A 12,500-nucleotide genomic window follows, 5' to 3' on the forward strand; every position below is an offset into this window, starting at 1 on the left:
GGACGTCACTAGGATTGGGGGGGGTATTAGCCCCCAGGGTATTTGTAACTTGCGTTTATAGAAAATCTTACAGTGAATTTGAGTAAAAAACAACTGTGTTTAGCTGTATTTGTCTCTTCAACCCCGTTACCATCTTCAACCCTGTTACCCTAGTCTCAACCCCGTCACACCTACCTACATTTTTATTAATTATTTTAAGTTTATGAATAAGTAATGTTTGTTGAACTTAGTCAGAAATGTTCAGAGCAATCATAAGAATACTGATTTTAGTTGAAATTCTGAAGTTAAGCCACATCTTTGATCAAAAATGATAGGGTTGCTGTCACAAAAAGTGCCCATTTCAGGCTTTAGTATAGCATAAGTGTAAAATTATATGTACATTTTACGGTGCATGATACAATTTCTGGTAAGCAATGCTTTTTTATTATTTCAATTCAATTATTGTATTTTTATTTAATATTGACTCATTTGGATAAATATTAGGTACTCAAGATAAGCGTTAATTTTTCTCAAGAAAAAAACAACTCACCTAATGCTGTAAACATACAGAGAGCCCTATCAGCTGGTAGTATTATTTAAGGTTAAAATAACTCAAATTAAATATAATATAATGCGTTTTTATTATTATAATAACTTTATTTAATGATATAAGCAAAAATATAATAAATATGTAATATAAAACACATATTTAGCAAAATACTCTCTATAGCTCTTTTTTTTTCTTGCCAGCTAACTTGCGTGCTGTAGCCCATATTATGTTCATTAAATGGTAAATGTGACATAATTGTTCTCCAGCTGTGTTATTGACCTCTTCACGCTGATAAAAACACTGATTGGTCGATATTATGTATGAGGAATCTACATTTCGGTAAGTTGTAGTAGCCTACTGTATCTTTCAACAGTGTTCGTGTTTTTTTACTATTAAGGTTAGCTAGTAACGTTAGAGATGATCGGTTCACGTGCTCTAATGATCTGTCACGTAACATTTACAAACGCCAAAACGGTATTTATTGTTTGAATTTCGTAATAAAATTGACAGAATCTGAGAGTTGAGATTCTTTTATATCAAAGTAACCTGCTCTGTCTAATCTGTCGGTCTCCGTGTCCTCTTTGCTTCGCGATTTTTCTGTGCGTGAGAAATGTATGTGTGGCGTGAGAGCGTGTGAAAGTGTTAATTGCGTGTCTCACGGTGAATGCATGGTCCAACTTACTTTTCGGCTATTTTTTTGTAGCTGGATATATATCATTTGTTGCGTCTAAATATGAATGAGGATACGGTTATTGATAAGTCGAATTGTTATTGTTGTTCTTATTATCATTTAGGGGGGCTTAGGAACATTTTGGCGTAGCTTCAGCCCCCCTAAAATAGGCCTAACGACGTCCCTGCTCTAAAGCATTCAAGATTTACCACAGTTTAAGTTGGATATTTAATTTTCAGGTCTATGCTCAAAAAGTGAATAAATGGATTATAAATACAGCGTAAATATAATTTAGTATAAAAACAATCCCCTAAAAATACAAAATATGTATTATGTATATGATAAAAAACATTATCAAACTGAAATATAGTACATTAATTTCATTGACAAAAACGATTCTGTAATTTCTGACGACACGTGACTAGAGCCCAGGAGAGTTACACACAGTCGGTTCTCCAGTCGCTCATGTTACTCATTACAGCTAACTCTCAGTGGGAGTTTAGAGTCTAAACGAAAGGGTTTGAACACGTGGATCGTCCATCACCACACACACATGATGATGATGATGATGATGATGGTGATGATGATGAAGCTCTGCTTGGTTCTCTGATTTACCTGAACGGCTCTGGACTGCACTGTCTTTTTTAAGATCTCAACATCTTCTATAAAGGGAGCATCCGTCTCCATTTCTACAGGACTGATTAGTCCCGACGGACCGACATACAACACGCACTAGAGCAGCAGAAACACAGACAGAAACACGAGCGTTAGCGGGAGCCATTAGCAGCGACTGAAGATGCACACGGGCGTCAGTAGGAGAGTGAGTCAGGTCACGTGATTGACAGGAAGTGGCACGAGCACTGATGCATGATGGGATTGAGAGACTCACCTGTGGGTTTGACTTGGCCAGACTCTCGATCTTTATCCAAGCCTCCTCTCGTTCCTTCAGCTTTGCCTTCTCTCTGGAAGCAGAAGTGTGTTCGTCAGAGTTCATCAGGCAGCCGTGTGTGTGTGTGTGTGTGTGTGTGTGAGACTCACTTGTTCTTCTCGGCTCTGAACTGTTGAGTGCAGTCGTCGAACAGCTTCTGGTTCATCTCCATGAAGAGCTTCAGTGCGTTGTAGATCAGACCGTGGATCGTCCTGCAGTCGCACACACAGGAGAGAGGCGAGTATATTGTGTGTTATATAATATAATATTCAGAGCAGAAACCCTCACAGAAACGCCTCTGCATCCCCAGTCCAACTAAACCTGCTTTAGTATGTTGAGTTGGCAGGGAAGAGATGTCGAGGTTTACTACAGTAATTTTCACTCGTGGTCAAAAGTTTGAAATCATTAAAAAATTTGAAAACGTTTTTTTCAAGAAGTTTCCAGGGATGCGTTTATTTGATCAGAAATACAGTAAAACAGTGGAATATTATTATAATGTAAATCATCTGTTCTCTATCAGAATATATAGTAAAGTGTAATTTATTCCTGTGATCAAAGCTGAGTTTCAGCATCATTACTCCAGTCTTCAGTGTCACATGATCCTTCAGAAATCACTTTAATATGAGGATCTGATGCTCGAGAAACATTTATGATTATTATCAGTGTTGAAAACAGCTTCATATTTTTGTGGAAACTGATGCATTTTATTCTTCTGGATTCTCTGATGCCTGCTGGGATAGCTAGCGTAGCGTGTCACTGCTGCGTTTACACTGAGTGCGTTGAGGAGGAGTTTAAGAGACTGAACCCAGAGGACAACCTTTTCCTGTGCTAAATAACTGTGCTAAATATAGGCAGTCTCGGACTCACACACACACACACACACACACACACACACACACACACACACACACACACACACACACGCACACACGCACACACTCAAATTAGGGGTTGAATTGACTTTAATGCTCTGCCATGACACTTTAAGCTTGACTTTGACTAGTCGCTGATCATGGCCTATAGAGGGCGCAGCGGGATAATATTAATAATAAATCCACTTTCATACTCATATATCAGTTTCAGTTAGAATGACAAATGAGTGCGAGAGCAAGATCTGTCTGATCATACATCTGATGCTCATAGATCGCGTGAATGAAAGCTTTACACTTATTGTACAGGGAAGTTAATCACCGTTCTTCACTGCTGCATTACACACACACGCACACACACACACACACACACACACACACACACACACACACACACACACACACACACACACACAGAGAGAAAAGCGCACTTATCACGTGAAGAAGAATATATTGTAAACTCTGTTCTGTGATTTATCAATAAAATAGCTTAGAAACTGTAAAGTTCTAGCATATATTTCTTAGTAACTAAAACCCACAGACGCACTAGAAGAGAGACGCAGTCAGGTGCAATTCACGAATGCGTGTGTGTGTGTGTGTGTGTGTGTTCAAGAGCACCGCGTTCAGTCTCAGCTCGAGGTTCAGGCTCGTGTGCTCATCAGTGGTGTCGTCAGTGAGCGCTGAACACGGGGAGTAAACACACTCCAGAACTCCGGAAGGGAACGCGAGTCTTACTTGTTCCAGTGGCTCTTGGAGTTTCGGTAGAGCGCCGGGAACATGATGGGTAAGATCCTGGCTGCGTTGTCACTGATGAGACTCATGATGTACTCGTTGTTCCAGTAATACAGCGCTCTCTCCGCCACCTGACGGGAACACACGTCACATGACCACATGAACACACACATGTTCTATCGCAGGCACACATGACACACGTCCAGTCAGCTTTATCTCTACAGCGCTCTACAGAGTCACACTGAGCAACACAATCAGTGATGAACCATCAGATACGACTCTCGAACTCAGCTCTAGAGAAGACGATAGAGACAATATTCAGGAAGTCACAACAGTAACGTTTGGGTTATCTGATACAATGTATCGCTTTGGTTATTGGACAGATGCTTCATGATGCTTAAATGGTGCCCATTCACTGCCATTAAAAAGCTTGGAAGATTCGGGATATTTTTTTATATAACTCTGTGTTTGTCTGAGAGAAGAGAGTCATATACACCTAGGATGGCTTCAGGGAGAGTGAATCATGGGGTAATCTTCATTTTTGGGTGAACTATCGCTTTAAGCACATATATCAGAGCACGCTGTTGTTGGTGTTGTACAGGTGTGATGGACGCACCTGGAAGTGAGGGCTGGACACACACTTGGCTAGCTGGCGGAAGAGCGGCTCCATGACCTTGACGAACTCCGACGGCTCGATCACATCCAGGATCTCCTCCAGCTCGTTCAGGAACATCACCTCCTTCGGGCTGTGGGTCTTGGGCCAGTACTTGAGCAGAGCCATGACCACCTGCACACGGCAGCACAGCGTCAGTCACATGATCACCCTCCTCAGCCAATCAGAGAGAGCGAAGTCTTACCGGCTCTGTGAGTGTGCTGTCCTTCTCCAGGAACTGAACCACACAGTACGCCAGCTGAGCGAGAACACACCACATTAGCACTGAAGAACATGAGCTAAAGGAGTCGTTCACTTCAGAACTACAATCTCCTGATGATTTACTCTCCTCCTCGTCATCCAAGATGTTCATGTGTTTCTTTCTTCAGTGGGAAAGAAATGAAGGTTTCTGAGGAAAACACTCCAGGATGTTCCTCCATATAGTGTCTTCAATGGGGTCCAACGGGTCGAAGGTCCAGATGTGAGTTTCAGTGCAGCTTCAAAGTCTCGACACGATCCAGCCGAGGAATAAGAGTCTCATCTAGACAAACCAGCGGACATTTTACAACTAAATACACATTTATATACTTTTAACCACTAATGCTGGTCTTGCTCTCACTGTGATGCGACACACATTACATCATCAGGTTGAAAGGTCAAGCAGTAAACGGACATAGGCGAAAAACTCTTCTCCAACTTCATAATCATCTGAAATCATTGTTTTACCATTTATAAACGCTTTGTAAACACTGGGTCTGTTCTTACGCCTTTCAACCTGATTACGTAATGCGAGAAGTCGTGGATGTGCAAGACCAGCATTAGTGGTTATAAAGTATATAAATGTTTATTTAGTTGTAAAATGTCCGCTGGTGTGTCTAGATGAGACTCTTATTCCTCGGCTGGATCGTGTCGAGACTTTGAAGCTGCACTGAAACTCACATCTGGACCTTCGACCCGTTGGACCCCATTGAAGACACTATATGGAGGAACATCCTGGAGAGTTTTCCTCAGAAACCTTCATTTCTTTTCCACTGAAGAAAGAAAGACATGAACATCTTGGATGACGAGGAGGAGAGTGAATCATCAGGAGATTTTAGTTCTGAAGTGAACGACTCCTTTGATGAGGGTACGGGTTAGGGTTAGCGACTGGGTTAGGGTTGGGGTACGGATACAGGTTAGGGTTGGGGTACGGGTTAGGGTACGGATACAGGTTAGGGTACGGGTTGGGGTACGGGTTAGGGTTGGGGTACGGGTTAGGGTACGGATACAGGTTAGGGTACGGGTTAGGGTTAGCGACTGGGTTAGGGTTGGGGTACGGATACAGGTTAGGGTTGGGGTACGGGTTAGGGTTAGCGACTGGGTTAGGGTTGGGGTACGGATACAGGTTAGGGTTGGGGTACGGGTTAGGGTTAGCGACTGGGTTAGGGTTGGGGTACGGATACAGGTTAGGGTTGGGGTACGGGTTAGGGTACGGGTTAGGGTTGGGGTACGGATACAGGTTAGGGTTGGGGTACGGGTTAGCGACTGACCTGCGGGTGATAGACGCTCAGAGACTTCACCTTGTGCAGCGGGAGCAAAACCTTCAGCAGGAAAATCTTGTGCTCCTCTTTTAACGGTAAAGCAAAACCGTTGATGATGCTGTCGGAGAGAAGGAAGGAACACGCCTATCAGAAGATTTCCCAGCATGCAAAGGGACACACGTCACAAGCTCATGTATTACCTTCCTAGGATCTCCAGTAGTTCAGCTATTCCGTTGTGATGCTCAGTCTCGTAAATAAACCTGCAAACACACACAAAACACAGAGGGATTCTGGGCGGCGGTTCCTTCGCGTCCGTGTTTCACGTTTACATACGGAGTAAAGCACAGACGGTTCAGTCCTGAACAGCAGGAACGCATTATCACACCGCTAGCTCTGGGCCATGAAGGCATCGCTCACCTGTAAAATATGTTATTAACTTGCTTTCTGATGTAAGCGCGCAGCCCAAGAAACTTCCCGTATATCCGGTGCAGGGTGGTCTTCAGGAAGTCCCGCTCTCGAGGATCTTCACTGTCGAACAACTCTAGAAGCTGAGATAGAGCCGGACAACACTCAACCGTTAAACTAGTGCTTGAAACTTTAATCCAGTAATGTACACGCTAGCGGTCAATGTTCTGGAATCTGTAGGATGCTTTAATGTTTCTGAAAGAGTCTCTTCTGCTGTGTTTATTAGATCAGAAAAACAGTAAAAACAGTGAAATATTATTATAATGTAAATCATCTGTTGTCTATGTGAATATATAGTAAAGTGTAATTTATTCCTGTGATCAAAGCTGAATGTTCAGCATCATTACTCCAGTCTTCAGTGTCACATGATGCTTCAGAAATCACTCTAATATGATGATTTGATGATCAACAAACATTTATGATTATTATCAGTGTTGAAAATGTATTATTTTTGTGGAAACTGACGCATTTTATTCTTCTGGATTCTTTGATGAATAGAAAGATTAAAAGAACAGACTTCATTTGAAATATAATCTTTTGTACCATTATAAATGTCTTTACTGTCACTTTTGATCAATTTAATGCATCCTTGATTAATAAAAGTATTAATTTAGTTATTTTTCCCCCCAACACTTTTGAAGTGAAGTGTGTTTCCACAAAAATCTGAAGCAGCACAACAGTTTTCTTTAACACTGATAATAATCATAAATGTTTCTTGAGCATCAGATCCTCATATTAGAGTGATTTCTGAAGGATCATGTGACACTGAAGACTGGAGTAATGATGCTGAACATTCAGCTTTGATCACAGGAATAAATTACACTTAGGACACTTACTACTATATATTCACATAGAAAACAGATGATCTACACTGGAATAATATTCCACTGTTTTTTGATCTAATAAACGCAGCCTTGGTGAGCAGAAGAGACTCTTTCAGACACATTAAAGCGTCCTACTGATTCCAGACCGTTGACCGCTAATGTATATATAGTTTAATAAGAATCTGTACCTGCATCACAAATTTCTGGTCTATGTACTTCTTTGCAACATTGGGCTGGAAGTCGGGCGACTCTAGAAAGCGCAGGAAGAACTCGTACACCAGCTTCAGGAAACAGAGAGATGCAGTGATGAGCAACAGGTCAGGCGAGGTCAAATGTTCTGTGTTATCCAGACGCTCTCGTTCACACCGCGACCCGGCGCTGATAACAGCCAACATCAGCCGGGTCAGCTCTGATTGGTCGTGGTGTGAACGGTGTCAGGGTCATGTGACTGATGATGTCATCAGCACCTGTAGGTGAGGCCACGCTGCTTCCAGAGTGGGTTCGTCCTCCTCGGGGTCAAACTCTGCTCCCGTCGGGTTGGACGAAGGCGGAAGAGCCCTGAACATGTTGATGGCAAACTGCAACACACACACACACACACACACACACACACACACACACACACACACACACACACAGAGGAACACGCATCATCAGCACACATCATCATCAGCACACGCCATCCGAACTGTTCACAGTTCAGGTACTGAAGTGTCTTTTTTAAATCATTCACAGCCGTACTTGAAGCGACGATGGATAATTTACCTCAGATCGAAAATAAATGAAAGTAGAAGATGGTTCATCCAAAGCTGTGAAGTTAACTTCTCGCAAAACTGGAATATGGCATAAACTTTTCTGAATAACACATTGTTTCTATCCCATGTGTTCAAGAGAACAACATCATCACTTCCTGTGAAATTGGCTCAAATATCAGTAATAAAAGTGTAAGTTTCTGCAATCGGCTGTTTCTCCTCCATCATGAACGAGTGTGTCTCGAGCGTCAGACGAAACACAGTAAACACTGTCATGTTCTCTAGCGTTCGGATGCTGGTGTTCGGGAACACACTCGTGTGTGTGAGACGCTTCTGGAGGGAATTACACCAAATCATTCTGATCACACACTTTCAGAAACACCAGACCAGCATTAGAGACGCTGCGATGCCATTGGTCCACTGGTCACTCCAGTTATCCAATCACAGCTGACGCTGAGTCACATGAGGTTCGAGGGATTTATTCAGTTAATGTGTTTCTGTCGTAGTTTATGTGCAGGTCTTATCGGATAAAAAAAAAGATCAGCCTATAATGAAAGCATGTTTTTCATGCGCATGTTTAGCAAATCTTGGTGCTTCAATCCAGTGTTTTTTATGTGATATCCCAAAATTTGCATAAAGAAACGTAGGTGGATGGAAACAGAGCCGTAGTTTAGACAATCAGCAGATCCTCATATAAATATCCTGCAATCGCTCGGGTGCGTCACGTCTCATCCACACAGGCGGACGATCGACCGCCACATTAGCAGAACAATAACGCTATTAGCATTGGCAGCAGTCGTGCAGCTTTGATCATGTGACTGAAAGACATGAAAGCTGGGGTTCGCTCACACACACAGCTGATCTGTTCAACAGCTCGCCTGTGTGTCACATTATCAAACGAGAGTTTCTGGAACGAGAGCTTGAGGAATATTGTCTAGCGGTGCAACGGTTCAAACTGCTCATGGTTCAGCATGTGTATATATATATGTTCAGGGAAAAAAGGTCTACTGTCAAATAAAAATAAAGAAATAAAGAACAAATCATCTTAACTACAAGCAACAGCACAAACAAATACAACAGAGCAAAGAAACTACTAAAATAAACAGTGCTTTTCAGGTCTAACATTAGTTTTCAGGGACAGAAATTGAATAAAGTAATATATAAAATATATATTTACAAATATAAAATAACATTGCATATTTGACTGTATAAGTTAAAGATGAATCCTTATTAAAGTAACAAAAGCTATTCAATCAAGAGCAGCGTGATGTCCTTGTCTGATTAGCATAAGACAGCAGGAATATCAGTATATTAGGCTGCTGTCCCTTTAAGACATCACGCATGGATGCACAATACTGATAATGTTCCATATAATGCGCTGTCTCTCTCGACTGTATGTTCACGCGAGGCATAACAGACTCTGTCTGCTAGGATTCTCATCAAGACGGACATGTCGACAATTTTTGTGTGAATTTGTCCATTCAAGCACAAGACCTGAACGAGAACTCAATATCTGCGTCCCGTCTGAGACTTTGGATGAGCGCACACACACACACACACACACACACACACACACACACACACACACACACACACACACACACACACACACACACACACACGAGTTCTCTTTCGCGGTTTGGTCTTAAATGTTTAGATTGACCAGGCTTAAATGAGTTTAGTTTAAACAGATGATAGCGACCGCAGTTATCCACTCTTGATCACCTCTGGCTTTTGTCTCGCTCAGTCGGGGACATTTCATATTCAACAATATTATTGCTCTCCTGCACTGACACCATTATATGAGAACTGAACTGAGCTGGACGATGACATCATGGTTTTCTCCAGAGCGGATATATATATATATAAATGAACTAAATTAATAACTTCTCTGAACTTCCTTAAGCTGGACTGAGACGCTATTTTCTTGTGGACACAAACTCTGCATTATTGTCCTGTTATCTCAGTAAAGCTGCTGTGACACACTCAGTGTTGTATAAAGCGCTGTATAGATGAAGGAGACTCGAGGAGTGTGTCTGGAGCGGAGAGCGGTGCGGTGGGTGTGTGTGCCGAGGACCGGCTCCATCATGATAAGCTCGTCTGAGCTGTGAATAGCAGAGCATGTGAGCGTCAGCGAGGCACAGGACTGGAGGTACAGGACACAGAGCGCATTGATCCGCTGGACTCACCATGTGCACCACCTCGGGGTAGATGGGCTCGGTGATCACGCTGCGGTTGTGTGTGAGGAACTCCACCATCTCGCTGAGCGCCGCGCGCTTCACCTCCTTCCATTTCAGGTCGCTGAGCGGGTCGGACAGGAAGTCGAAGAGGACGCAGCACTGGCGCAGCTTCTGGACGAAGAGCTTCTCCTGCTCGGCCGGGGCCACGTCTGCAACACACACACACACACACGCGTTACTGATCACTGATGATCTCTGCAACACACACACACACACACACACACACACACACACGTTACTGATCACTGATGATCTCTGCAACACACACACACACGCGCACACACACACGCGTTACTGATCACTGATGATCTCTGCAACACACACACACACACACACGCGCGTTACTGATCACTGATGATCTCTGCAACACACACACACACACACACACGCGTTACTGATCACTGATGATCTCTGCAACACACACACACACACACACACACACACACACACGTTACTGATCACTGATGATCTCTGCAACACACACACACACACACACGTTACTGATCACTGATGATCTCTGCAACACACACACACACACACACACACGTTACTGATCACTGATGATCTCTGCAACACACACACACACACACACGTTACTGATCACTGATGATCTCTGCAACACACACACACACACACACACACACACACACACACACGTTACTGATCACTGATGATCTCTGCAACACACACACACACACACACACACACACACACACGCGTTACTGATCACTGATGATCTCTGCAACACACACACACACACACACGTTACTGATCACTGATGATCTCTGCAACACACACACACACACACACACACACACACACACACGTTACTGATCACTGATGATCTCTGCAACACACACACACACACACACACACACACGCGTTACTGATCACTGATGATCTCTGCAACACACACACACACACACACACACACGTTACTGATCACTGATGATCTCTGCAACACACACACACACACACACACACACACACACACACACACACACACACACACACACACACACACACACACACACACGCGTTACTGATCACTGATGATCTCTGCAACACACACACACACACACGTTACTGATCACTGATGATCTCTGCAACACACACACACACACACACACACGTTACTGATCACTGATGATCTCTGCAACACACACACACACACACACACGTTACTGATCACTGATGATCTCTGCAACACACACACACACACACACACACACACACGTTACTGATCACTGATGATCTCTGCAACACACACACACACACACGTTACTGATCACTGATGATCTCTGCAACACACACACACACACACACACACACACGTTACTGATCACTGATGATCTCTGCAACACACACACACACACACACACACACACGCGTTACTGATCACTGATGATCTCTGCAACACACACACACACACACGTTACTGATCACTGATGATCTCTGCAACACACACACACACACACACACACACGCGTTACTGATCACTGATGATCTCTGCAACACACACACACACACACACACACACACGTTACTGATCACTGATGATCTCTGCAACACACACACACACACACACACACACACACACACACACACACACACACACACGTTAATAATCACTGATGATCTCTACAACAGAAGTGAATCAATCAAAACTAACTTTATCTGGACAGTAACTTTACTCTAGATCTGCTGTAAAGCCTGAACACTCTCTGCTACTGTAATCTCCTGTTATCACTGTAAAGCTGCTGTGGAACTCTAACCCTAACCCTAACCTAACTCTACACTGGTAAAGCGCTGTATCAATGAAGGACACGTGACTTTACACAGATCGATTCACAGCAGATTCACAGTAATAAACAGAATCAAAGGTGAAACTTTATCAGATATGAGACACTTTCAGATGTTGTATATATTTTATCATGTGTAATGATCTTTTGGTGTGTCATGTGATGTGATTTGGCTCAGGGACAGCAGATTAAATTTAGACTTGTTGCTAATTCTGGGGCAGTTTATTTACTGTCCATTAACCCTGTCAAATAAAGAATTAAATAAAATTAAATGCAAACTCCAGCAGTAAAGCAGCTCTACAGAAGATGAGAGTCATTACTCAGATCAGTGTTGACAGTGTAAAGTTCATCAATTATTAACTGAGTTCAAGTTTAGTGCTGTAAAACTATAGTAATGGTGTCAGGAACAGACATTTACTCAGCCTCTGTAGACTATAAAGCAGAATATCTTCATTTTCGTGGTTACAACATTATCATTAAACTGTTGCAAATGCTTTCACTTAAATTCTGATGATTG

At 42.8% G+C, this 12,500-nt stretch overlaps 1 protein-coding gene across 5 annotated transcripts in view; it reads right to left on the reverse strand.

Annotated features, from left to right (window-relative positions):
- The window catches only part of LOC307147908 (serine/threonine-protein phosphatase 2A 56 kDa regulatory subunit gamma isoform-like), a 25,436-nt gene that overhangs the window by 2,809 nt on the left and 10,127 nt on the right, over window positions 1–12,500 (reverse strand). For 3 of the 5 annotated variants that reach the window (XM_079853002.1, XM_079852998.1, XM_079853001.1), the window contains exons 2-13: window positions 10,131–10,330; window positions 7,657–7,767; window positions 7,378–7,470; window positions 6,318–6,448; window positions 6,101–6,160; window positions 5,910–6,018; window positions 4,586–4,639; window positions 4,345–4,515; window positions 3,732–3,859; window positions 2,238–2,339; window positions 2,089–2,161; window positions 1,815–1,931 (exon numbers count right to left, since the gene is read on the reverse strand). In XM_079853002.1, coding sequence (XP_079709128.1) covers window positions 1,815–1,931; window positions 2,089–2,161; window positions 2,238–2,339; window positions 3,732–3,859; window positions 4,345–4,515; window positions 4,586–4,639; window positions 5,910–6,018; window positions 6,101–6,160; window positions 6,318–6,448; window positions 7,378–7,470; window positions 7,657–7,767; window positions 10,131–10,199 — 1,218 coding nt within the window. In that variant the 5' untranslated portion in view covers window positions 10,200–10,330. The remainder of the gene's footprint in view (window positions 1–1,814; window positions 1,932–2,088; window positions 2,162–2,237; window positions 2,340–3,731; window positions 3,860–4,344; window positions 4,516–4,585; window positions 4,640–5,909; window positions 6,019–6,100; window positions 6,161–6,317; window positions 6,449–7,377; window positions 7,471–7,656; window positions 7,768–10,130; window positions 10,331–12,500) is intronic. The other 2 variants (XM_079853000.1, XM_079852999.1) reach the window with 1 other exon arrangement.

The sequence above is a fragment of the Squalius cephalus genome (assembly GCF_949319135.1).
Source record: "Squalius cephalus genome assembly, chromosome: 20".
In the NCBI taxonomy this organism is placed as follows: Eukaryota; Metazoa; Chordata; class Actinopteri; order Cypriniformes; family Leuciscidae; genus Squalius; species Squalius cephalus.